Here is a 20,650-nt window from a genome sequence, read left to right as displayed (position 1 = left end):
ACACCCTTTATCCCCAACCCATACCCGCGCTTTGCTCGGAACCCGTGAATCATGCCATGACATTCGGCGATGAGAAATCTAACATCTATCCCGATTATTGCCATGAGTTATCTCCTACGATCGGAAGATGGTGTCCGCTGCGAGCTGTCGACGTGCACGCCCTGCAGAGTGTGGGAATGTTCGATAATGGTACTGTGATTTCCCTTTCTTGTCGATCTTTTCCATAGCGAATTTGAGGAGCTGATAGCTAAAACAACCTGTAGGAAAAGAATTATACCATTATGGAAACCACCCGATAAAATGGGTGCGTGTCACCGGCGTCATAGTAGCTATTGATGAATTCTTCGCCCGAAGAATCTTCACCATTGATGATAGCAGTGGCATGTGCATCGAATGCACATGTCCTGCTCCTCCGTCACCCGGCCCAGCTATCCCCGCGCACCTCGACAAGGCCTCCGACCCTAACCGTATGACTTCAACGTCTGCCTTGAAGGCGGATATCCGTAAGCCGGCAAAACCAGAAGAACTACCCACTCCCACTGTAGAGACGCCCTGGGTTCCATGGCAGGACATCGATGTTGGTGCTGTGGTCAAGATAAAGGGCAAACCAAGCAGCTTTCGGGAGATGAAACAGGTAGAGATAATCAAGGTTGAGGTGATGCGGAGTACGGAACAGGAAGTCCGATGCTGGAATGAAGTTCTGTCGTTTCGAAAGGATGTGTTGAGGATTCCGTGGGTGGTCAGTCGAGAGGCGGAGGAGAAATGCAGGAGGCGGGCTGAAAAGGAGCAGTACCAGAGAAGCTCAAGGAAGGATGGGAGGAGGAGAAATATGGATAGGAGTAGGGTTATGGGCGAGGATAAACTCCAGAAAAGAGAGGCGGAGAGACGGGAAAATGATGATGAGAGTGACGATACTGGACGGAAGAGGAAGGAGAAGCACGAGCAGAAGAAACGGAGGCATAAGACAGAGCGAGAGGGGCTGGATCCGGAGAATAAGGTGAATTACCCCTCGCTGGCAGTGAGGAGGAGGCTGGCTGGGAAGTACGATGCATTGGGTATATGACACTTTCGGGAACACCTGTACTGTGACGACTTACTTCCTTGCCTCCGTAGCTTCGGTAGGCGTTGACGAGCTCTGCTACCCTGTATTTACATATATGCACATACGTCTCTGCAAGGTGAGAGGTCAAAGCAAGTCACTTATATCATCAACAGTATCAAGGAAAATTGTTATTTGGGTTAGCTTCAGCTAATACTGATAAAAGTACAAAGGAACCCTCGTCGTACGGTTTCCACAACATCCGCATATCCTTGACCACTCCCATAATTCTACATCGTTTGACGGGGCTTTCTGGGGGGGTTTTGGATCCCTTCACCCATTGAGAGGCTTACTACCTTAATACCCCATCAACCCCTTGACAGACCTCACCGCTAGACCTGGCAGATCCGCCGCACCATCGGGGTACACCAGGAAGGCAAGTGCAATGATAATGTATAGACCGAGCAACTATCAGGTCGATCGAAATTAGTGTCCTTTCATATGTTCTTGGGGTGAAGAGACTCACCATAGCGCCCTCAAGATAGTTAGATTTGCCATCTCCAATAACATAGGTGACGACGAGAACACTCAAGAAGAAGACTACCGTCTCGAAAGTCTCAAAGTGGAGTGTCATGGGTTGGTTGATGATCCAGCCTAGGATCACGAGGAAGGGCGTTACCAGCAGAGCAATTTGCATGGAGGACCCAATGGCTACCCCCATAGCCAAATCCATTTTGTCTTTGAGAGCAACGACTACTGCAGTCACATGTTCAGCTGCATTTCCAACGATAGGCAAAAGAACTAGACCAACAAAGGTCTTGGAGATATGCGCGGTTTCTACAAGTGCATCGATGCTATCGACCAGATATTCAGCACAGATAGCCACTGTGATAGTAACAGCAACGAGCACCAATGTTGCGGGCAGAGGACCCATGGATGGCTCCTCTTCTTCGCCATCCTCCAGTTGGTTTTCGGCATCGAAAAGATTCGCATGGGTGCGGAGCTGGAAGACGAGGTAGAGAATGTAAAGGACCAGAAGAATAATGGCAGTGCCGCGAGAGAGAACCAATATGTTCCCGTCGGTGTCCATTGACGAGTTTTTAAGAACAGTAAAGAGCTGGTGATATTTAGCAGAGGTTAGGGTGGGTCTAAACGCTGGGGAGAGCTCACTGTGGCGGGGATGATAAGAGAAGCCGAAGATATAGCCATCAAGGAGGACATGGTAGATGCCACGGTCGTGTTGAAAGTCTGTTCAATGCCAGCCGCTAGACCTGTCCTTGTGTTTCTGACACCTCCAGCTAGAAAGCAACATCCCAGTACCAAGAGAATGTTCGACAAGATGCTTCCCAACATGCTAGATTGGACAATTCTGATTTCTCCGTTTTTCAACGCGACGATACTGACCTATTAAAAAGCTGGTTAGATGTGCAACGAGGCCACAATTGTCTTTTTTTATCTTAGTACATACAATAAGCTCCACAGCATTGCCAAAGGTAGCATTTAAAAGCCCTCCCATTGTCTGGCCCAGCTTCATTGATATCTCCTCCGTTGCGAATGAGAGAACAGCTGCCAGAGGCACGATTGCGAAGAAGTTGAGGATGAACACCGTTGTCGGGTTCCAGCCCGTTGCACCTGCGACAATACCCAAGGGTACGAAGACTAGGAGGACATTGACATAGTTGCTCAGCAGTGTTATCTTGGTAACATTGAAGACGTGTGCGCACAAGCTCACGAGCTTGTTCTCGCTATCCATTCCAGGAGTGTACTTGTTCAAAAAGAGCTCGTGCAGGGTTGAGTGAGGACGAGCGTCTCCATTCCCATCTCTATTCGCGTGCGCGATTAACGGGGACCGTTCATCCTGGCCGTCCGTCATGTTGCCGGAGAGAGTTCGCTGTGAGAAAGACCGGTTTCTACCTTGGACGGAAGACCTCGTGCGGCGCAACTCGGTTCTAAAGGGGACTCCTGCTGCTACATATCAAAGCGCAAAGGTAGAAGTCAGTAAGGGTAACCAGTGAATCGCACCGAGATTTTATTGGGCCTTGGCAAAACGGCTGTGCAAAGAACGGAGGGCCGGGACCGTAAATATAGCGCGAATTGATGGAGCAATGGAGGGGAGATTGCCGGTATCTAGCACACGCAATCACCTGTAGAGGGGGCGGGAGAAGGCAGTAGATAGGCCAGGGTATTGTAGAAGCTCCTAGGCTTGAGGAGAAAGACGGCGGAGAAGAGAGGAAAGAGAGAAGAGGCCGACTCACACACCATGCTGATTGGCAGCTTTGTCTATGCCGTCGGGCTGGGCAGAAGCTTGAGCTGTTGTGCTTTTGCTGGCTCACACTTGCTTGTGCGAGGGTCTGTGTATTGGTAAGGTAGTTGTAGTCGTAGTTGAGGTCGTAGTTGAGGGCGGAGGTCTCAACTGAACTGTTTCATGAATCGCTTGCCAAATTCCCACCCTCAGTTTCGTTTCTTCTCTGGATAAACCCCTGGAGCGGAGGTAGGTACTGTAGAGGAAGTAATAAAAGGAGATAAAATAGCTGGAAGATATAGCAAAAATATGCCTCACCTTGGATGCATGCTGCTGACGTACATACAGAGCGATCTCCCCATAGCTGCTTCTTGGCATGCAATAGCTCATGGCCGTTTCGCCTGGGTAACGGGTAACGCGCGGATCGAAGAGGTAAATAAATACCTGGTACCTGGCCACGGCTTAGTCACGATATACTTTACTCCGTAAATACCTTACCAGGCACATGTGAGCCTCTAGGTAGGTATTCTATTCCATCTATTCTATTCTATATTCTATATTCTATATTCGATGTTTCTGTATTGGACAGCCTTACAGTAACTTATCCATGCCAGCCCATGTGAGTCTACAGGACATAGCAGGGCCAATTCTCACTACAAGAGAAAGAAAGACCCACAAAGATTTATATAAGCGCGAGACCCAACCATGAATCATCCAAGTCTGGCTGAATGAAGGAGTTCCATGAGGCTTTGGGTCAACTATCCAAGGTTGCCATATAAAAACCCCTTCCGTCCTCCTATAATAGAATGAACTCGTCCGTTTAAAAAGTACGTATTCTAGTCCTGGGCCACGAATTTTGCCGTCTGAGTTAGTATGGATGGAAAATATATATACCATGGACGTATCTAATGTTGGCTCCGAAGTACGTGGCGTGATGGACCTTGTTTTCGAACAGGATACCAGAGAATTTGCAGGTTCCACGGTATTGCTACTCTCATATAAGAAATAATTCTGTAATGATCGGGCAGTTACGGCAAGCTGCAGGTTTCCTCGTGCCTCCATGTTGCTATCCCTGATAGTCCTACCTCACATCTTAATAGCATAAGCGGACATCGAATCCTCTGAGGAGGGCTCTGAATGTTTCCTGTGAAGCGTTTCGCCGACGCCGTGTGGCCATAGATGCCCATAATAAAGTCAAAGTTTCTACTGACAGGGAGTTGTCTTTGGTTTAGGGATTGGTAATATCTCTGAGGAAAGAATTGATGAGGCCTTCATTTGTGACAAGCAAACCTGAATCTAGGCTCCTTGAAACGATACCTCTCCAGGCTGTTTCCTAAAAGAGAAGGGATTGCTGCGTGTCGCTGGAAGACCAGGAAGGAGCTTGGAGATCGGCCAACCCTACTCGAGCTCATCCTACGTCGTCCAGGAGATCGTGAACCGTGTATACGGTTCCGGCGAGCTTTGCCAACACCTAGAATAAGTTGCATGAATTAGCGTTAGTGGCCAAATTCCCCCAGGGGTTGGCCCAGACCTTGCCACCGAAGTACATAAAATCAAGATTGGTCTGCCTCATATCCCAAGAGATTTCTCTGGCCGCTATGCTTCATAGGCGGGAATAGCTGGAGTTGGGAGTGTCCGTTTGTTCAGTGGATGGCGCCCCGGGATAAAGCACATACTGGTCGGGAGTTTCTCTGTTGGTGTTCATGAATTAGCAATTACAGCAGTTGCCATGTCCTTCGTCGTGGTATTGAGCCGTATACCGGTGAGAGCCGAGCTGGTGGTCGGGGAAGGCGATTGAACGTGATGGGGCTACAACTCCGTCGACACTGCCAGATAATGTCATAGTGATTGGATAGAGCTCGCAGCAAACATCGTACAGTGCTTCAGCCCCTCCACCTGGGTTCTTGGCAACCTGGATAATGCCATTGAAGTTAGAAGTCACTTGTGCAAGGCCGTTGCTAACGACAGTGGAATCAAGCTCGTTTCCAGAAGGGGAATAGGTATAGGCCAGCCCTGTTTCTTCATCTTCAGGAACTACTGTGTACTTTGTTACCCTGAATCTCAGGGCTGGAGTATATCTCGTGATAGAACGTAAAAACACACCAGTCTGCAGGACGGGGGTGTATCCATGATAGACTCCAGTGACGAAAAACATACCTGCACCAGAAGAAATGTAATCGCTCATTCAGCTTCAGATTTTGTCAACAAGTTGACATTTGCGGAGAAGGCAGTTATAGAACCTATAGAGATAGTCATTGGCGATCCCAGCTCAGCTGCAGAAAGAACCAGCGATTGGATACCGATGGGGTAAATAAAATATTGAGCCGCATTTGCAGATGTGGTGGGTCCAAAAACCTTCTGGTTCTCATCAACATGCCGGATTGACATTCCCTAGCTCCCTATCCTTCCTCTACCTTTGGACTATGCTACCGAATAGAGATACGTCTAAAATGCCGTAGTCTGGCTGTCGAGAAAGAAATTTACGTAGAATTTATTCGTTCCAGTTGGCAAATCCTGTGGTTTAATGCCGAGTCTAGGAATTGGGTAGTCAGAATGAGTGCTAATACCAGCTGATGGTGAGACAGTTGCTACTGGCTTGAAGATATCATACGCAGGCATTATGGAGGATGTAGTAAGTGTAATTGACGTCAACGGTGCTCTGACAGAAATGATGGCACTGGAGTGCAGATGAGGTATCGAGAAAGGCCCACTGGGCAAAGCGTCTGCTGTAGCAGAGCTTATGATAATTGTGTCCGCTGTCTGGATCCTGAGAACTGAGAACTGGAACAACCGAGGTTGATAGGTAGGGTTTATCACTGGAAAATCGAGGAGAAAGAGGAATTTAGAAATTTGAAATCCTCATGTCGAGAACGACGGCCTCGAAAGACCACCCACCGTTCGACACTGGTGGAAAGGCTCATAAACTGAATACAAGCAGTGGACAATAATATTATTGATATTCTCCAATATTGACTCTTGCACTCGCAGAAAGCTTCCAGAAGGTAGAGGTTCAGCTAGAGACGGAATACATTGACAGAGAAAACGAGAAAACGATAACATCGTGCCTATCTAAGATACGGTACTACCATCTGGCAACGTGCTGTATATGAATGTCAAGTAGATTGCGAGTCGAGCTATGGGTTAGAACAATGTGTACAAATTACGACTGCAGGAACCCTGGCCCCACGTTTTCGTACGTGCAGCAGCGCCAGGGTTTGTCGATTTCTCAGATCAAGTCACAGGACAATCTCAACTGGCCGCCACTTAACTTCACGGAGGAGATTTGTCTCCGGGCATGCTTCCCGGAAAAAAAACTGCACAAGTGCTTTGCATAGATTGACCATAATTCCATTTGAGTAAGCTTTTATGTCTAAAGCAAAGGTTTTGACATAGGAGTGATGATGCCTTGCTTGACCAGAATCCTAGGCTTCGTAGCATCCTGGAATGTTTCTTTCGTTGCCCATTCCGGTCCCACGGGTAATCGAAGGGACCTCTCGTACTGTTGTCTTGTCTCAAAGGGGTGTGGGAGAGTCGGAGCTAGGTATTTGCTGTTCTGTTCACCATGTTAGATATTGGCTGTCCACCTCGAAGATTAGAGGAATGTCACATACCTTCTTAACTCGCTTCTCATTAATGATTACCCGCTCAAGCTTCGCGTCCTTCCGATTTTGCTCCTTAACGCCTTCAACTTTCGTCAAAAATCTCCCCTTGTTTCTCTTATTTTGAGCCTTCTCCTTTTTGCTCAAACCCTCTCCAACCCAGCTCCCCCATCCAGGCAAGGTGTTGTCGATAACCTTCTCGTCTTCATCCTCAATGGTCTGTTTCTTCTCGGTTTCAAATTCTCCTACTACATCTGCACCTGCAAATGCCCTCTTTATCAATTCCTGATCCTGTATCGCGAAAGGTAGCCGAACTGGATTTTCATCGTTGCTTTCTTCATCAGAAGGCATATCTAGCGTTGACGACTTCTTGGTAGCCCCCTTGCGTTTGGGCTTCGTGGCTATGACGGCGGCTTTGGATAGGTCAAGGTCTTCTACTTCAGCGGCACTGTTTCGTTGATGTCGACGCCTATTGGCTTCCGCATTGCTAATTGAACTTGGCTTGGATGCTGTTTTTGACCAGGCCCCACCCTCAGAACTTGGATTGGATTGGATCTTCGGCGACGATATTTTCAGAGTTCTGGAGGCTCCATTTACTCGGTGTTGGCTCCGGGAAGAACTTGAAGTGCCGCTTGGGTTATCATTAACACCATGGACTTCCGATATATCATTTGCTTCATCGTCATCAGAACCGGCGGGCTCCTGAGAATCACTCCTTCGTTGTATTTTTGCCTTGTCCTGGACTTTGTTGCTGGAAGGGCCAAAGACCCTTCGCCCAATGTCATCATCATCTACTTCTTCTTCACGCGACGATTCCTCTCCTGCTAGTTCTCGTCTGATATCCTCGACCATAGCATCATTCTCCTTCTTCCTAGCTGCCTCGGCCTTGAGCATGAATTTCATATTTGCCAATCTGGACCCGAGAGCAGAACCGTTTGCTGTATCAGTGCCGCTCACCCCATCCAGCTGCCGAAGGAGCCTCGCCTGCTCTGCGTCATCGTCCCCATCGACATCATCATCTGGATCGCTGGCTGACATTTCAGAGTCATCTTCAAATTCCTTCCTAACAGCTCTGCCCTCCACTCTTTTCCTAAGTTCCTCATCTCTTCTTGCCATCTCAGTAATGCCTGCTCTGGCATCTTCGTCCCAGGCCGCTCGGCCAGTTTCCTTCGTAGCCTTCGCCCATTTACTTCCCCTATGTTTTGCACCCATGCGCTCTGTAGCTCGTCTGCGATCCTGAGCTTCCAACTCGTCTTCAGAAGGCACAAATCCTCCCTCTGCTAACGCTTCCTTATTCAGTCGTTCCTCTTTCTCACGCTGCTTGCGATGAACCTTGCGGTATGACTTGCTTTTAATCTTCTTGATTCGCTTCGCCCTAGCTTCCTCACGGAAGAGTAACTCTCGAGCCATCCGTAGCTGATCCCTCCGAGCTTTGACTTCCTCAATTGACATTTTCTTTGTTTCCATTTCCTCAATTTCACGGATATGATCTTCGTCATCCTTTCCATTCGCAGCGGCAAGTCCACTTTCCTCCAAGATATTTTGGATGGTAGCTTCCAGCTCATTGAAGGGTTTTTGATTGCCTGTAGACCGGAGCCGGCTGTTTGCGTGGGCTGATGCGACATCGTTGTCGGGAAGCGGGAATATTAGATGGTCTGCTCGGCGGTTATGCTTGACCGTCTCTGTCCATCTCTCTAATGTTTCCTTGGTCTTCTCATATGCCGCACTTCGGTCGAGACGGTCCTGCTGCCGTTTGGCTAATGGAACCTCAAGAGTTTTAGGGATCCCTTTCCGTTTGCTCTCCCCATTTGAATCAGATGCGAGGAATTTCAAAGACTTTTTGATCTGTGGATCCCTTATTGTAGGGAGACCAAGGTCCTCTAAAGTGAGTTTTGTCTTTGATGTGAGCCCAAAATCCGAAGGCTTGCTATATTCGCTTGCAACGTCACTTCTTTGCTTAGCCGGGGCTCGACTCGACTCGTCAGTCTGTGGGAGATTCGCAATAAGGCTTCGTAGGGCTTCGAGTTTGGCTGGATCAGAAGATTCGTCGTCATCCGCAGATGACATTGAAGATTCCTCGTCTGAGATGTCGCTCCCCTCATCTTCCTCCTCGGAAGAGCCTGCGCCATCTTCCCGGCCGCCGTTCTTGTCCGCCGCATCTTCGTCGTCTCCCTCTGTTGCATCCAACATAGCAGCAAGATCAATTGCATCCTCGCCAAGGTCTCCTTCCTCCAATTCTGAATCCGAGCCTTCATCATCGTCATCGTCGTCCTCATCCAGGTTCACAGCTTTTGGACGGGAACGTGTTTTCTTGGTACTCTTTTTACTAGAGCCCCCTGAAAACCTAAACCCTTCAAATCTCTCCTCGTCGCTTTCTCCAAAAGCCTCATCACTGTCGAGGTCACTGTCATCGTCGCTATCGACCTGGCCAAGCTTCCACTCGTTACCCTCACTATCATTTCCCTCATCCAAATCTAGCTCGTCAAACCGACCCTTTTCCGATCCTTTGCGTTGCTTCTTTGTATTGAAACTGGGCTCCTCATCTTCGTCATCTTCTTCGCCGCGCGGACGCTTCCCAGGTCGGTTTCCTCCCTCACTCTCTCCAAGACGATGTTGTCTGATTTTGATCTTTTCGGGGTTTTGAGCGGAGGCAATGGCAAAGGCGTCTAATGATCTCTTTTTCGAATTTACCCGCCCCTTTGGCTTTTTCGACGGAGCGCCGCCATGGGATTGTCTTCCAGGCATAATTTGCAGTTCCAAGAGTCTGCGCAAAGATCGCTGGATTTCCAGGTCAACTCGACGAAATTTCGAGGTCGGGGAACTTTTTTTTGGTGGGGCCGCAAGGCTAACTACAAATATCTAAATTAGCGGCTTTAACGTCTTACCTTACAGAACTAAGGTAACTTCTTACGAGCGTGCGAGCCTTCAAAGTTCAACCTTTCAACCTCATAATTCAGCAGCCAAGCAGCCATGAAGCCCACACAAGCTCTCCTGAAGCGGGTTGCACGACACGCACTATCTACGAAGCAGGCCAATAAAGGATTCTATAAGGGGACGGGATCTGGCTCGACCGGTCGCCATACTCAACATGGAGGGTACATTATAGAATGGCATAAGGTTAGGACATATGTTGTGCCGAAAAACCTCAAAGACTTCAAGGTATGGAGACTAGTAACGGGGGAGCGCTGCGGGCTATGGATACTAACTGCTTTATAGCTCACGCCGTTCGTCACGAGGAAGATAAAACCCACCAGAGGTCGATTTGAAGGGGACCCGAAAGGCGCACTGAGTGGAGAGGCATATCTGTCGCGGTGGAAAGTTGAAAATGGAGAGGATTGAGTGATGTGTTTTACTTATGGTAAGGCATATCTGTATGTGATCCGGAATCCCACTGACACGCCTTAGCCATTGGGGAATGTATCATAGGGACGTGGCGTTGGGCTGTCTGTACAAATACAAAGAATAGTGGGTTTGAAACTACGACGAGAATACCAATTGTTTCCCTCAGAAATGCGAGCTATATATTTCTATCAAGAGAGATAAACTCTACATGCCTTATTCGAGTTCTGGAGCAGACGCCAGCCGTACGAGAGGAAACGTGCACAAGTGGGCAGGAAAGTTTCTCGGATCAAGTATGTAAGGTCATGCTGCGGAATCATACGAGGCACATTGAACAAAATGGTATCCGTAAGCCCTGAAGATAGCAAGTCAAGGTTGGCAGCTACTGTAACAACTTGTTTCCCATACAAGTGGCTTCTGCGGATTGCTCCCCAATCGAACAGCGTCCAACTTCGTTGTCACTTCTCACATTACTTGTTTCATACCTTCATTTATGCTCTAAATTCCGGGGGACAATGGATTTCTGATGGTCAAAGAGACCGAGAAGAACATTATATCGTCGTTTTTTCCTTTATTCCAAATAACTTTAAAGACCTTCGGGGGATCCACGAAACTGACTGTCTTGCATCTTCACTACTTAGTGGAAGCACTCTGCTGCATATCACAGAGAAGGCTGCTACCATATCCAACTGTCACTTGTTCAAGACTAGTTTCTATTTATGCTCTCAAGAGTCAGTCTATTGTTGATTCCGGCCAAGCGCACTGTCGATCTACTTCCTCTACGCAACCTACATGGGATTGTACTTGGCCGTGGAGACTTCTGCCACTACCCTCTCACATCAAACTTATCGTCATCATCTTGGTTGAGAATTCTCGGGCAATAACCGGCAATGTGGATATATCTCATTGTAAAACAGCAAGAGCTATATCAAGGAGAGATAATCCAGGTTTAGTTGGGGCTCAAAGTCTTCACTTAAAACTTCACGAACACGGATGCCTATACCTCTGAGATACCTGTTTTGGGCAACACCGAGACTATGGATGCAGTCATCTGCCTCGCCATGGGTGAAAATGGTGGCATCTTCATAGACAGCCCATGGGGAAAATATTTCCGGATAATATAGAATATCCTGGGTGGCTGGTTGTTTGGCCTCCAAACGAGCATTTTGCCTGCTTGGAAGTATCCATCTAGGAAGAAAGCTAGCATCCGGACCGACCGTTAGGGATGCAGCTCAATGCGTCGTTTTCTGCTCACTGTCACTCTAGTTCGATTCTTCTCATGGGCCCATGGCCAGGATGGCATGGGCCTAGCAAGAGATCAGCATTGTCACTTGGCAGGCAGGAGACTGGAGTACGGAGTAGAGGGGCAAGGAAAGGTGTAGATGCCACGGTAGACGCGTGTCCACCGCTATCGCTATCCTTTCCTGATGTTGTCCCCTGACTGATCCCTGTGGTGTGGTTGCTGCCAATCACACTCAGGCGTCGGCCTCGAGAATCCGGCCTCTGCGGAAGTGCTTGCCATGGTCACAAATATGGTCACAAATGTATGGGTTTAGGCGATTCGTGGATAACGCCAGTGCTGCTCAGAGTGTCTTGTCAACCCGTGTATTGTGGAGTTGGGAGAGAGATCTGGCCATGGACCAGTGGACCAGTGGACCAGGAAATCTTGGCACTCTCACGCAACCGAACCTAATTTGATTGGCGCACACCTAACCTCGCTATTTGAACCCCACCTGCGCGCCTAGAGGCGGCGGGTCTAAGGTATGTACGACGCCTTACTTATTTACTTATTTACTGCCTACTACCTATCTTACCTTACCTACCTACCTACGAGGCTACGACACAGGTACCTCTCTTTACCCAGGTACTTATGAAAAGGTGAACTTCATGCATACACGACTTGTGTCGAGCAGCCACGTATTCAACGGCTCCACAGCTCGGACAGTCTTCTATACTCTTGATTTTGGGCTGTGATCAGCACAAACGGTACAGGAGTCTCCACTGCACCGCCGCATGATGCATCCCGCAGTCCCCACGCCTTAGAGCCCATGTTCTTCCCTTCAGCCCCCCTCGGGGTCATATCAAGTCATGTCAATCATTCGAACTGAGGGGCATACCAGCGATGCTCCGAGGTAAGTTCTCCTTATGACCGTACTCGCCACAAGGGCCGGCAAGTTAGTCCCTGCTGAGCACTGTGCACTGTTTGATCCTGTCCGAGTACATATCCCCCACAGAAGCCAGCGAGATGGCCCCTCATGCAGAGCATTGTCTGATTTCGTTCGGGAAATATTTGAGACATAGCAGTTCCGCATACCTCCATCATGGCACCAAGTCGAATCTATGATGAGCCCGCCGAGCCCGCCGAGTCCGCCGAGCCCAAGACTACCTACGACATCAATATCCCATATAAACCGCTTTCCGAAGACTACAAGCGTTACATCAAAGGCAGGACGGAATTTCCAGAGTATCTTCCTGTGTGGGAGCCCGGTGTCTGGTTCGACGATTTCCCCATCTTCGAATACCATGACCCTGCCCTCCGAGCCAACAAAGAAAAGCCACATCTATTCCAGAGCGGGGTGACCGCTCAACCGATCACCCCTAGGATGGGTACAATTTTGACTGGTGTCAAGCTGGAAACCCTCTCAGATGAAGCGAAGGATGAACTGGCTCTCCTAATATGTGAACGGAAAGTAGTAATCCTTCGGGAACAGCTAGATTTTCTTCGAGCTGGCCCCCAGTTCCAGGTAGACTTCATGAGCCACTTCGGCAAGCTCAGCATCCAGCCAGTTACCGGTGCTGTTAAAGGGTTTCCTCAGTTCCATATTATACATCGGGATAGTAATGAGGAAGAGATCAAGAAGTTCTTCGAGACCAAGATGACCTCTACTTTATGGCATCACGACGTCAGTTACGAGAGGCAACCTCCCGGTTATATTATGCTCGGCATATTGGCCTGTCCTGATGTTGGAGGCGATACCGTAGTTGCAGATACAGCTGAGGCTTACAAACGTCTCTCGCCCGCATTTCAGGGAATGATCGATCAAGTGCATGCGATTCATACCTCTGAGAAGTTGATTGCGTTTGCGCGAGCGAACAAGGGTCTTGTACGCTCTAATCCCATCGACTCAGTTCACCCCATGGTGCGAGTACACCCGGTCACGGGCGAAAGATCTATCTTCGTGAATCTGGAATGGCCCAAAGATTTCATTGGTCTCAAAGATCTAGAAGCGGAGGCCGTTACGAAGTTTCTGATGGATATCATTAGAATGGGGCACGATTTCCAGGCCAGAATTCACTGGGAGAAGCACTCAGTGGTTATGTTCGATGGCAGAACCACACTGCGTATGTCTTTAGAACTGATACCCTCTGTATAGACTATCTGACGACCTCTGTAGATACGGGAACGGTGGATTATGACACCGGTCTGCAAGCGCGCCATCTATTCCGGCTCGCCGCCATGACGGAAGTCCCAATATCCGTTGCGCAAAGTAAGCAGGGCCTCGAAAAGGATCAGTAGTGAGGAAGGTGTGAATTGAGCGCCTCCTGCTTTTACACAGTTGTACTCTGGCGCAATATATCCTCGTCAAAGACAATCTTCAATTTAGATAATCAGGCGATACTGCACTTGTCTTATGGTGTTGGTTGTTCTCCTTGAATAAATTCATCATCAGCTTGCACCCATCTGGCACCCATAATATAAGGTCTTTGAACCGCATCGCGAAGACCGTCAAACGATGGTGTCTAACTCGACTCTTCGGGCCATACATCATAGCCAAGCATATCCTTCGGGTTGACGAAACGATAATGCCGCCCTTCGGCAGTATTATTCACAGCTGTGAGTTCCTCTTCGTTTGAATCAATCAAACGAAAACTGCTCTTGATCCGTTCATTATTGGAACTTTTAGGTAACACAACGTTGCCTCTTTCAATGCCCCAAGCTATCTACGCATTTCAATAGGATCTTCGGTTCTGCAACTGTCCAGTTTGGAACTCTGATGGATTCGGTCTTGCCGGCCTTGTAAAGTTTCCCAAGAGCACTTCAGATTGGTTCGGGATTATCTGTCAGGGACAATTTAATGATATACTATTGATGAGTTAATTAGGGTGCAATGAATATCAGCTCGTAAGCATGTCTTTGCCATCGGGCCCAAGTTTGACTTTATTATCCGACCGTTTTCATCGCTGAGAATGGCCAGTGGATCAACAAGAAGTCTACATAATCAGTTCCAAGCTTTCCTAATAATTCGAACTCCATTCCACAACCTCCGGCTCCGAGAGATGTGGCCATACTTTGGTGGTGATAAAAATATCCGACCTCTTGACATCCGGGTTTCTAGAGATGGATTCTCTAAGTCCAATTCCAGCCTCATCTTCATTTAGATAGCTGAACTTCTCATGAGGAGCTGGATTTGGGAGCCCGACTTCTCAAAGGGACTCACTACGAGGCACAATCCAAATGCCTGCATCCAGCTTCAAGGGCAGACAACCGCTTCGTGTACCATTCCCAATACCCCTCCCTTCGCAAATGTGCCAAAGCCAGTGCGGGAATTCGGACGCCATTATTCAGCTCACGCATAGGTATGGAGCAAGCCATATTTTCCGAAGACTTCATGTGACCGAAATTGTGGAGCTCAGCAGAAAAGAATCTCTCGTATAAAGCAGTCATTTGTATTATTGCGGCGCTTCACCGAACAACGGATAGAAAACGGCGTGTTTATAAGGGCCATGTGACCGAACAAGTGTGTGATTCGAAACCCCTGCAGTTGCAGCATCAGGCTTTATGCACATAGGGGTAAATTAGTCCTTAAACTTCGAATGTATATCCGACCAAAATAGTACGTATTAACGCAAATCTTCCCGGTGAGTCATAAGAGCAGAACAATCAATATATACTACGTATATATCCAAGAGCGCTTTTGTCCGTACCGACATCCTATGTTGTCGGCCCAGACCCTTGTTTTGGTTGGCGTATGTGCAGTCACGGCCCGAGCCTCGCCTCACCCATTCCGCCGGTACAGAGACTCGTGTGTACGGAGTAAACATTGAGCTTAGCGTTGCAGGGAGATATTGGCACACGAGCTTTCTGAAGGCGTTGCTGCCTGTGATGAGAAAGAGGGGATGATAATGTATAGCCGTAGTTATATGAGCGCATCGGAAGCTGGTAGCTATGTCATTGTCCTTGCGCTTTTCGGCAGTCTGTAGCGAAAGAAAGGTAAATCTATAGAGGTATGCAGGATAGGAAAATCCCAGCTACAATACTGTAGAAAGATGGGCATCAATGACGTTGAGGTTCAGCGTGTGCAAGAGACGATCCAACTTCGGCAATTTAGGTACAGGGGTAAAAGGTGCCTTAGGCGACAGCACGGATCACGTGCACTAACTTCACGTGACAAAACCACCTCTCCTGGCTACCTACCTACCTAGGTGGGATCCAGGTATAATAATGCGTCTGAGCAGTGCTCTGCTTTAATTGAAATTTGAGCTTTATTTGCTCAGCTATAATAATAGAACCATTTCAACTTGAGTTATCATGGAAAGGGGCACAGCCTCTCCGAACCGAGCCATCTTTTGTTGAAGAAAAACTCCGCAATATAATGCACAAGTAGTAAGGAGACCCAAAAAGCTGCCAATATGAGCAATCTCACAGGATTTTACCTCAAACCTGCAACGACCCCTTCCGACTTCACGGCCACCAGAGAACTCTTCACGTCCTACGCCGAGTCGCTAGGGATCTCCCTCTCCTTCCAGAACTTCGCCCAGGAACTGGAATCCCTTCCTGGTCTCTATTCTCGCCCAACCGGCGCCATCCTTCTCGCATTCAACACAGAGAATGTCGCAGTCGGGTGTGTGGCCTTGCGCCCTCTGCCCTCCGCTTCTGCCAAGGAGAAAATCTGCGAGATGAAGAGACTCTACTGCATACCGCAAGCACGTGGGTTGGGTGTTGGAAGGACTCTTGTCGATGCCGTCTTGAAAGAGGCAGAGGAATTGGCGTATGAGGAAATGAGGTTGGATACGTTGCCTCATATGATCGGCGCCAGGAAACTGTACGAGGATTTTGGGTTCAAGGTCATTGAGCCTTACTATGAGACCCCTTTGACGGAAACGATATTTCTCGCGAAGAAGCTGACGGCTTGACGGTTCAAGATGCGAGATACTGGGTATCTTTAGGCTGTGCGGTGTCAAGTAAGCAAAGAGGGGAATCATTAGTAGAGGGACCTGAGTGGATTTCAGTTGACGAGCAACTTTGCGCAGTAGTGCCTATACAAAGGCAATTCGACCGCTTGCAATAGAGATTAAAAAGAAGAGGATAACGCTCGGAAAATAGATGGTGTAAAGAGCAAGAAGCCGTACAGTCGCGCCATATCATGTCTTGTTTTGATCTATATCTACAGTCACGCATTGCCCAGCCTGCTCTTCCATCGCTCATGCAACCCATCCCGACAATCCGTAACGCCATTGTATATGCCCGCGCCCAATGCCAACTCGATCTTAACTGAGATCAAACCCTGCACCAGAGTTGACGGCGTATAATAGCTTGTCCCGCAATATCGCCGCAGTCGAATACCTCGGAAGTTTTAGCAAATTCACGCAAGTGCTTGTACTTGGTAACCGCTCCTGATCACCGCCAGCGTCTCGAATGCTAAATCTGGGATTCAGCTGCGAGAAGCCCAGAAGAGGCGCCCGCGGGGTCGAGGTCACATACTTTAAGACCTTTCGCCGATCGGAATCATCCAGTTCCTTCATAACCTTCCAGAAATGTTGGATCGTGGGATGCTCAAGGCCGTCATCGCCGATTTGGTACACACCACCATAGGCCGTGTTCCTCCTCAAATCCTCAACATCAATTTCCGATGAGTCTCCACCAATGAGAGTCTGCAGTTCAGACTGGTTGAACATAGATAGCCAGGATGGTTTAATGATTTCACCAACGCCTCTGAGAAATGCCTGTGTCTGTTGATATGGTTGTACTTGTAGGCGATGCCGAGCGACATATGATACGTAAAGAGGCCGGTTTTCATTTGTGACAGGGATGTTTGATCCATTAGGCATAAGTTCCCTGGTAATTGTCTTCGTAGGTGCCCCAGGTAGTGAGATGGTATCCGTGATGGTAAAGTCTAGAGAGAAGTCCTCCACATTGCCAGGATAATTCTTGAGCTTCAACAGTCCCTGATACAAACTTTCATCAAGATCGCGTAGATCGTTGATATTAGCACGGTATCCAGACTCTGAGGCAGTAGCTCCTGACGCAGCCCATTTCAAGAGGAAGAAGCCAGCAAAACTGATGTCAATGAGAATACCCTCATACAAACATTTCCCCACAATTCTGCCCAAAAACTCGTACTGTCTTAACAGATCTTTGATACTCTCTCGCCATTCCAAAGAGGATTCAGTCAGACCGGCTTGTCTCAACAGTTCCTTCCTCTCATCCAGGCTTGATGGATTAGGGTAGAGGAGATTCTGGTCATTTGCCACGAAGAGATTTGGACCGTCTTCTGAACGGAATGCCTCGTTTGTGATACTTGTGAGGAACTCCTTGGTTACTCCACCGCCATCAATGCCGGCCTCGGCGGTATCAAACTTGTCGACAAATGTAATCTGGATCGGTTCCTTCAGATCTTCTCCTAGATCATAGAATTGATCATAAGCATCTTCGAACACCTGATCACGCCTGATCTTAGCATGATGCCTGCCTAAAACTTCACGGCCTGAAGCCATTGGCCCCTGGGTCATCAGAGCATTTTGTACCACGGACATGCGCCACCTGTCAGGATCCACATTACCGCCCCGCCTGCGAGTTTGGTCAAGGAGGACAAACTGCCGGAATATCTGCACACGGGTCTCAAAAGGGATGCTGAATGGCATATTCTGCAGGACTTCTAGTCTCGGCCCCACTGCGGCGAGTACTTTCTTTCGAGCTGCCTTTTGTTGCTGTCTTCTCAGGCTTTCGATCTGTAGGGCACGGCGCGGCCTGGCCATACCAATAAGGTTCCTCTCTCCCATCACATCATCTAAGTCGTCGTTGACATCCTCGTCGTTGACATCCTCGTCGTCGCCCTCCTCCCTGACCTGGTGCTGTCTCTCTTCTTCCATAACTACAGCAGGGATGAAGCCCTCCATATCGAATCTCGATGTCATCAGCCAGTGATCTTTTGGTAAGAATCGCCGTCTCGAATCCCGCTCGTAGAGCATCCGCATTACACCAGTAACTATAGTTCTTACATATTTGAAGGTCATTCCTGCAATACCAGCGAATGGGCGTCGCGTTGCGCGCTTCGTTGCCATATCAGCGTCATGGGACTGGGATCTCGACGTAGCTACATGTGTCCCAAAGTAGGTTCCTAGGCCCCCTTCGCTTATCTGCTGGTCTTCATCGGATAATTCCCCGGCATTATAATAAGTCGTAAAAGCCAAATTTTTCAGAAAGAGTGTTAATCGTTTCACGTCTTCGAGAGGAAGAGCACTTGCACGGATTCGAGATATTGGTGCGTTCCCTTGGCCAAGATTTGGAGCGCTACCACTCAAAAACTCTTCATCGTCGGTAAATCTGAGGACAAAAGTATACAGTTCCAGAAACAAGAGAATTGTTCGCCATTCTCGGTCATCAGAAATATTACTTGATGTGACAATCTGTGACCGAAGTATCGACAAAGCAGCCTTCGAATCCTCTGTTATGACAGAGAATGTTCTGGTCAAACTCACAGCTTGCCAGAAGAACTTTAAAGCCGGCACTAGGACGCCAGACGAAGTAGTCATTGATCCTAGATAGAGCCACATTCGGATCTCGTCACCACGACGCGGGAAGATTCTAAGAAGAGTCAACGCATAACTTGCGAGTAGACTGGCATCTTCCTCCCCAGCTACAGAAGCTTTGGCGTAGTCAATATTGAATTTAGTTAGCAAACCAGTAATGCTAGCTTGGTTGACTAGTGATGTGAGCTCATCCCTAATGAAAGAGGGTAGTGGTGGCGGGACAGTGGCCTGAGCGTTTTCGTCGTCGGCAGATTCTTGTAAAGACTCGGGATCGGCTGAATCTATCCGGCCAACAATCTCGCCCGATGAACTTGATAACTGTAGGGATAGTGCTCGAAGAAATGTGGGCTCTTGATCACTCCGCTGCTGAAGACGATGCAGTGCTATGAAATGAGCTAGAAGCCATAATCGATTATCGGGCGAGACGTGGTTTGCTGAGCCAGATGAAAACTCGTGAACCAATGCTTCAGAAAGGAGACCGACATTTATGATGGCCGCTAACTCATCCAGACGGCCTAGTAAGCCTTTCAGGTCAGGGATCGTCAAGAATTGCACAGCGAAGGCGCCGTATGCGTTGAGGACGATCTCACCTTGGACTTGTCAGCTTCATGTACAAATTCGGTGGCAAACCTAAATAGAGATAAGAAGTACTTACGGCTTTGCTCCACTAAAGGAACCTTTATTGCAGTTAATATGAGGTCTCTATCTAGATTCCCGGACTTATTGGTAGTGAAAAGGGCTGATAGGTAGTTGTAGTACGCGCGAGATATTGTAGGGAAGGCGTGTGGACGTTGATCAATTATTGCTATTAACAACTGCAGCAATGGGCTCGAGCACTCGGGCAGAAAGCTGTACAAGTCGTCAGTCATGCCATCTAGGAGGGTCTAGGTGAAATAGAGCGTGTAGAGTTCGACTTACAATTGGAGAGCATCAAGTGTGACTTTTGACAGTCGAGAAATCTGCGGCTGGATATCATGACGAGCCAGAAAAGATTGATGGCCGGCTGCAGATATCCTTTGACTGAGAGCTATCAATCTACTGACGTCGTCTTGTCGTCGTGGACTAAAGAATGCCACCAGGAGCTGTGTTTGCTGAACCAGCCACGAGCCCGTTCCATCGACATCAATACCAGCAGCTTCCGCATCATCCCAAGCCTTCCTCCTTGAGTCTGCCACTGCTTGCCTCACTTTGTGGCCTCTCCATACTCTCTGGATTCGTTTGGTGGCGTTCAGCCGCTCTCGTTCTTGCTGCCGTTGTTGCCTCTCCTGCTGAGCATGTGCAAGGGTTTTCTGGGTGCCCGAAGCGGAGGGGGTCCACGAGCTTGCAGCAAAAGGATTGAGATTCTGGCCGGAAAGGTTGACCTGGCGAGGACGACGAGAACTACCGCTGAAAGTCTGGAACATGTTGAGGGATGCACCTGCACTGTTCGCCGCCGTCACCTATGAGAGTGATTTATGTGTGAGTAAACATGCCGGACAGCGCAGGGACTGGGCCGAGAGCCTAGATAGCTAGGTAGGTAAGATACCTAGATAGAGGCGGAACAAGAGACAACCTCCAAGAGATCTTTGTGGAAAGGTGGAAGGAGGAGGAGGAAAGGAAAGGAGAGAAAAGGAAAGAAAAGGGAACGCCCTCTGATGGGTTGCTGTACAGTGTCAAAGGCTGCTGTGCAGGATGCGTAGG

General features: G+C 48.6%; 12 protein-coding genes across 12 annotated transcripts; 4 read left to right on the top strand and 8 right to left on the bottom strand.

The window, feature by feature from the left end:
- The first annotated feature begins 11 nt into the window (after positions 1 to 11).
- Positions 12 to 1,239, top strand: M430DRAFT_36235 (hypothetical protein). Its single transcript, XM_024866894.1, has 2 exons — positions 12 to 189; positions 264 to 1,239. The coding sequence occupies exons 1-2, from the start codon at positions 57 to 59 to the stop codon at positions 1,061 to 1,063; spliced, it is 933 nt and encodes a 310-aa protein (XP_024719066.1). The 5' UTR covers positions 12 to 56; the 3' UTR covers positions 1,064 to 1,239.
- A 157-nt stretch (positions 1,240 to 1,396) lies between these two features.
- M430DRAFT_20984 (hypothetical protein) lies at positions 1,397 to 2,912 on the bottom strand (the record flags this gene model as incomplete). Its single annotated transcript, XM_024864410.1, has 4 exons — positions 1,397 to 1,507; positions 1,566 to 2,156; positions 2,210 to 2,443; positions 2,508 to 2,912. The coding sequence occupies 4 exons, from the start codon at positions 2,910 to 2,912 to the stop codon at positions 1,397 to 1,399; spliced, it is 1,341 nt and encodes a 446-aa protein (XP_024719065.1).
- Positions 2,913 to 3,258: 346 nt separating this feature from the next.
- M430DRAFT_264479 (hypothetical protein) lies at positions 3,259 to 3,673 on the bottom strand (the record flags this gene model as incomplete). Its single annotated transcript, XM_024865398.1, has 1 exon — positions 3,259 to 3,673. A coding segment is annotated over one exon (305 nt), but the record flags the coding sequence as incomplete, so codon positions are not given.
- Positions 3,674 to 4,957: 1,284 nt separating this feature from the next.
- M430DRAFT_278076 (glycoside hydrolase family 81 protein) lies at positions 4,958 to 5,436 on the bottom strand (the record flags this gene model as incomplete). Its single annotated transcript, XM_024865729.1, has 1 exon — positions 4,958 to 5,436. One exon carries the CDS (start codon positions 5,434 to 5,436, stop codon positions 4,990 to 4,992), a length of 447 nt encoding a protein of 148 aa, XP_024719063.1. The 3' UTR covers positions 4,958 to 4,989.
- A 26-nt stretch (positions 5,437 to 5,462) lies between these two features.
- M430DRAFT_20982 (glycoside hydrolase family 81 protein) lies at positions 5,463 to 5,900 on the bottom strand (the record flags this gene model as incomplete). Its single annotated transcript, XM_024864409.1, has 2 exons — positions 5,463 to 5,639; positions 5,766 to 5,900. 2 exons carry the CDS (start codon positions 5,898 to 5,900, stop codon positions 5,463 to 5,465), a joined length of 312 nt encoding a protein of 103 aa, XP_024719062.1.
- Positions 5,901 to 6,611: 711 nt separating this feature from the next.
- On the bottom strand, positions 6,612 to 9,665 carry M430DRAFT_143677 (hypothetical protein). The gene is made up of 2 exons (XM_024862837.1): positions 6,893 to 9,665; positions 6,612 to 6,834 (listed from the first exon to the last, which is right to left on the bottom strand). The coding sequence occupies exons 1-2, from the start codon at positions 9,623 to 9,625 to the stop codon at positions 6,652 to 6,654; spliced, it is 2,916 nt and encodes a 971-aa protein (XP_024719061.1). The 5' UTR covers positions 9,626 to 9,665; the 3' UTR covers positions 6,612 to 6,651.
- A 185-nt stretch (positions 9,666 to 9,850) lies between these two features.
- On the top strand, positions 9,851 to 10,219 carry M430DRAFT_106012 (hypothetical protein; the record flags this gene model as incomplete). The annotated part of the gene is made up of 2 exons (XM_024861045.1): positions 9,851 to 10,039; positions 10,097 to 10,219. The coding sequence occupies 2 exons, from the start codon at positions 9,851 to 9,853 to the stop codon at positions 10,217 to 10,219; spliced, it is 312 nt and encodes a 103-aa protein (XP_024719060.1).
- Positions 10,220 to 12,540: 2,321 nt separating this feature from the next.
- M430DRAFT_105287 (hypothetical protein) lies at positions 12,541 to 13,736 on the top strand (the record flags this gene model as incomplete). The annotated part of the gene is made up of 2 exons (XM_024860998.1): positions 12,541 to 13,561; positions 13,615 to 13,736. 2 exons carry the CDS (start codon positions 12,541 to 12,543, stop codon positions 13,734 to 13,736), a joined length of 1,143 nt encoding a protein of 380 aa, XP_024719059.1.
- Positions 13,737 to 13,960: 224 nt separating this feature from the next.
- On the bottom strand, positions 13,961 to 14,161 carry M430DRAFT_106177 (hypothetical protein; the record flags this gene model as incomplete). The annotated part of the gene is made up of 1 exon (XM_024861062.1): positions 13,961 to 14,161. A coding segment is annotated over one exon (201 nt), but the record flags the coding sequence as incomplete, so codon positions are not given.
- Positions 14,162 to 14,628: 467 nt separating this feature from the next.
- Positions 14,629 to 15,056, bottom strand: M430DRAFT_264420 (hypothetical protein). The gene has a single exon (XM_024865397.1). The coding sequence runs from the start codon at positions 14,883 to 14,885 to the stop codon at positions 14,658 to 14,660; it is 228 nt and encodes a 75-aa protein (XP_024719057.1). The 5' UTR covers positions 14,886 to 15,056; the 3' UTR covers positions 14,629 to 14,657.
- A 794-nt stretch (positions 15,057 to 15,850) lies between these two features.
- On the top strand, positions 15,851 to 16,354 carry M430DRAFT_106428 (hypothetical protein; the record flags this gene model as incomplete). Its single annotated transcript, XM_024861081.1, has 1 exon — positions 15,851 to 16,354. One exon carries the CDS (start codon positions 15,851 to 15,853, stop codon positions 16,352 to 16,354), a length of 504 nt encoding a protein of 167 aa, XP_024719056.1.
- Positions 16,355 to 16,708: 354 nt separating this feature from the next.
- On the bottom strand, positions 16,709 to 20,373 carry M430DRAFT_29630 (hypothetical protein; the record flags this gene model as incomplete). Its single annotated transcript, XM_024865889.1, has 3 exons — positions 16,709 to 19,560; positions 19,626 to 19,819; positions 19,889 to 20,373. 3 exons carry the CDS (start codon positions 20,371 to 20,373, stop codon positions 16,709 to 16,711), a joined length of 3,531 nt encoding a protein of 1,176 aa, XP_024719055.1.
- Between the last annotated feature and the right edge of the window lie 277 nt (positions 20,374 to 20,650).

This window comes from Amorphotheca resinae (genome assembly GCF_003019875.1).
Source record: "Amorphotheca resinae ATCC 22711 unplaced genomic scaffold M430scaffold_9, whole genome shotgun sequence".
Classification (NCBI taxonomy): Eukaryota; Fungi; Ascomycota; class Leotiomycetes; order Helotiales; family Amorphothecaceae; genus Amorphotheca; species Amorphotheca resinae.
Note: the sequence above shows the minus strand (reverse complement) of the source record. Positions and strands in the feature narration are given on the sequence as shown.

Bases quoted from the DNA above. Each gene is read 5' to 3' on its own strand.
- M430DRAFT_143677 (XM_024862837.1), bottom strand. From the start codon at position 9,625: ATGCCTGGAAGACAATCCCATGGCGGCGCTCCGTCGAAAAAGCCAAAG. The intron at 6,835-6,892 runs GTATGTGACATT...CATGGTGAACAG, and splicing joins ATGAGAAGCGAGTTAAGAAG to AACAGCAAATACCTAGCTCC.
- M430DRAFT_36235 (XM_024866894.1), top strand. From the start codon at position 57: ATGACATTCGGCGATGAGAAATCTAACATCTATCCCGATTATTGCCAT. The intron at 190-263 runs GTACTGTGATTT...AACAACCTGTAG, and splicing joins TGTGGGAATGTTCGATAATG to GAAAAGAATTATACCATTAT.
- M430DRAFT_264420 (XM_024865397.1), bottom strand. From the start codon at position 14,885: ATGACTGCTTTATACGAGAGATTCTTTTCTGCTGAGCTCCACAATTTC.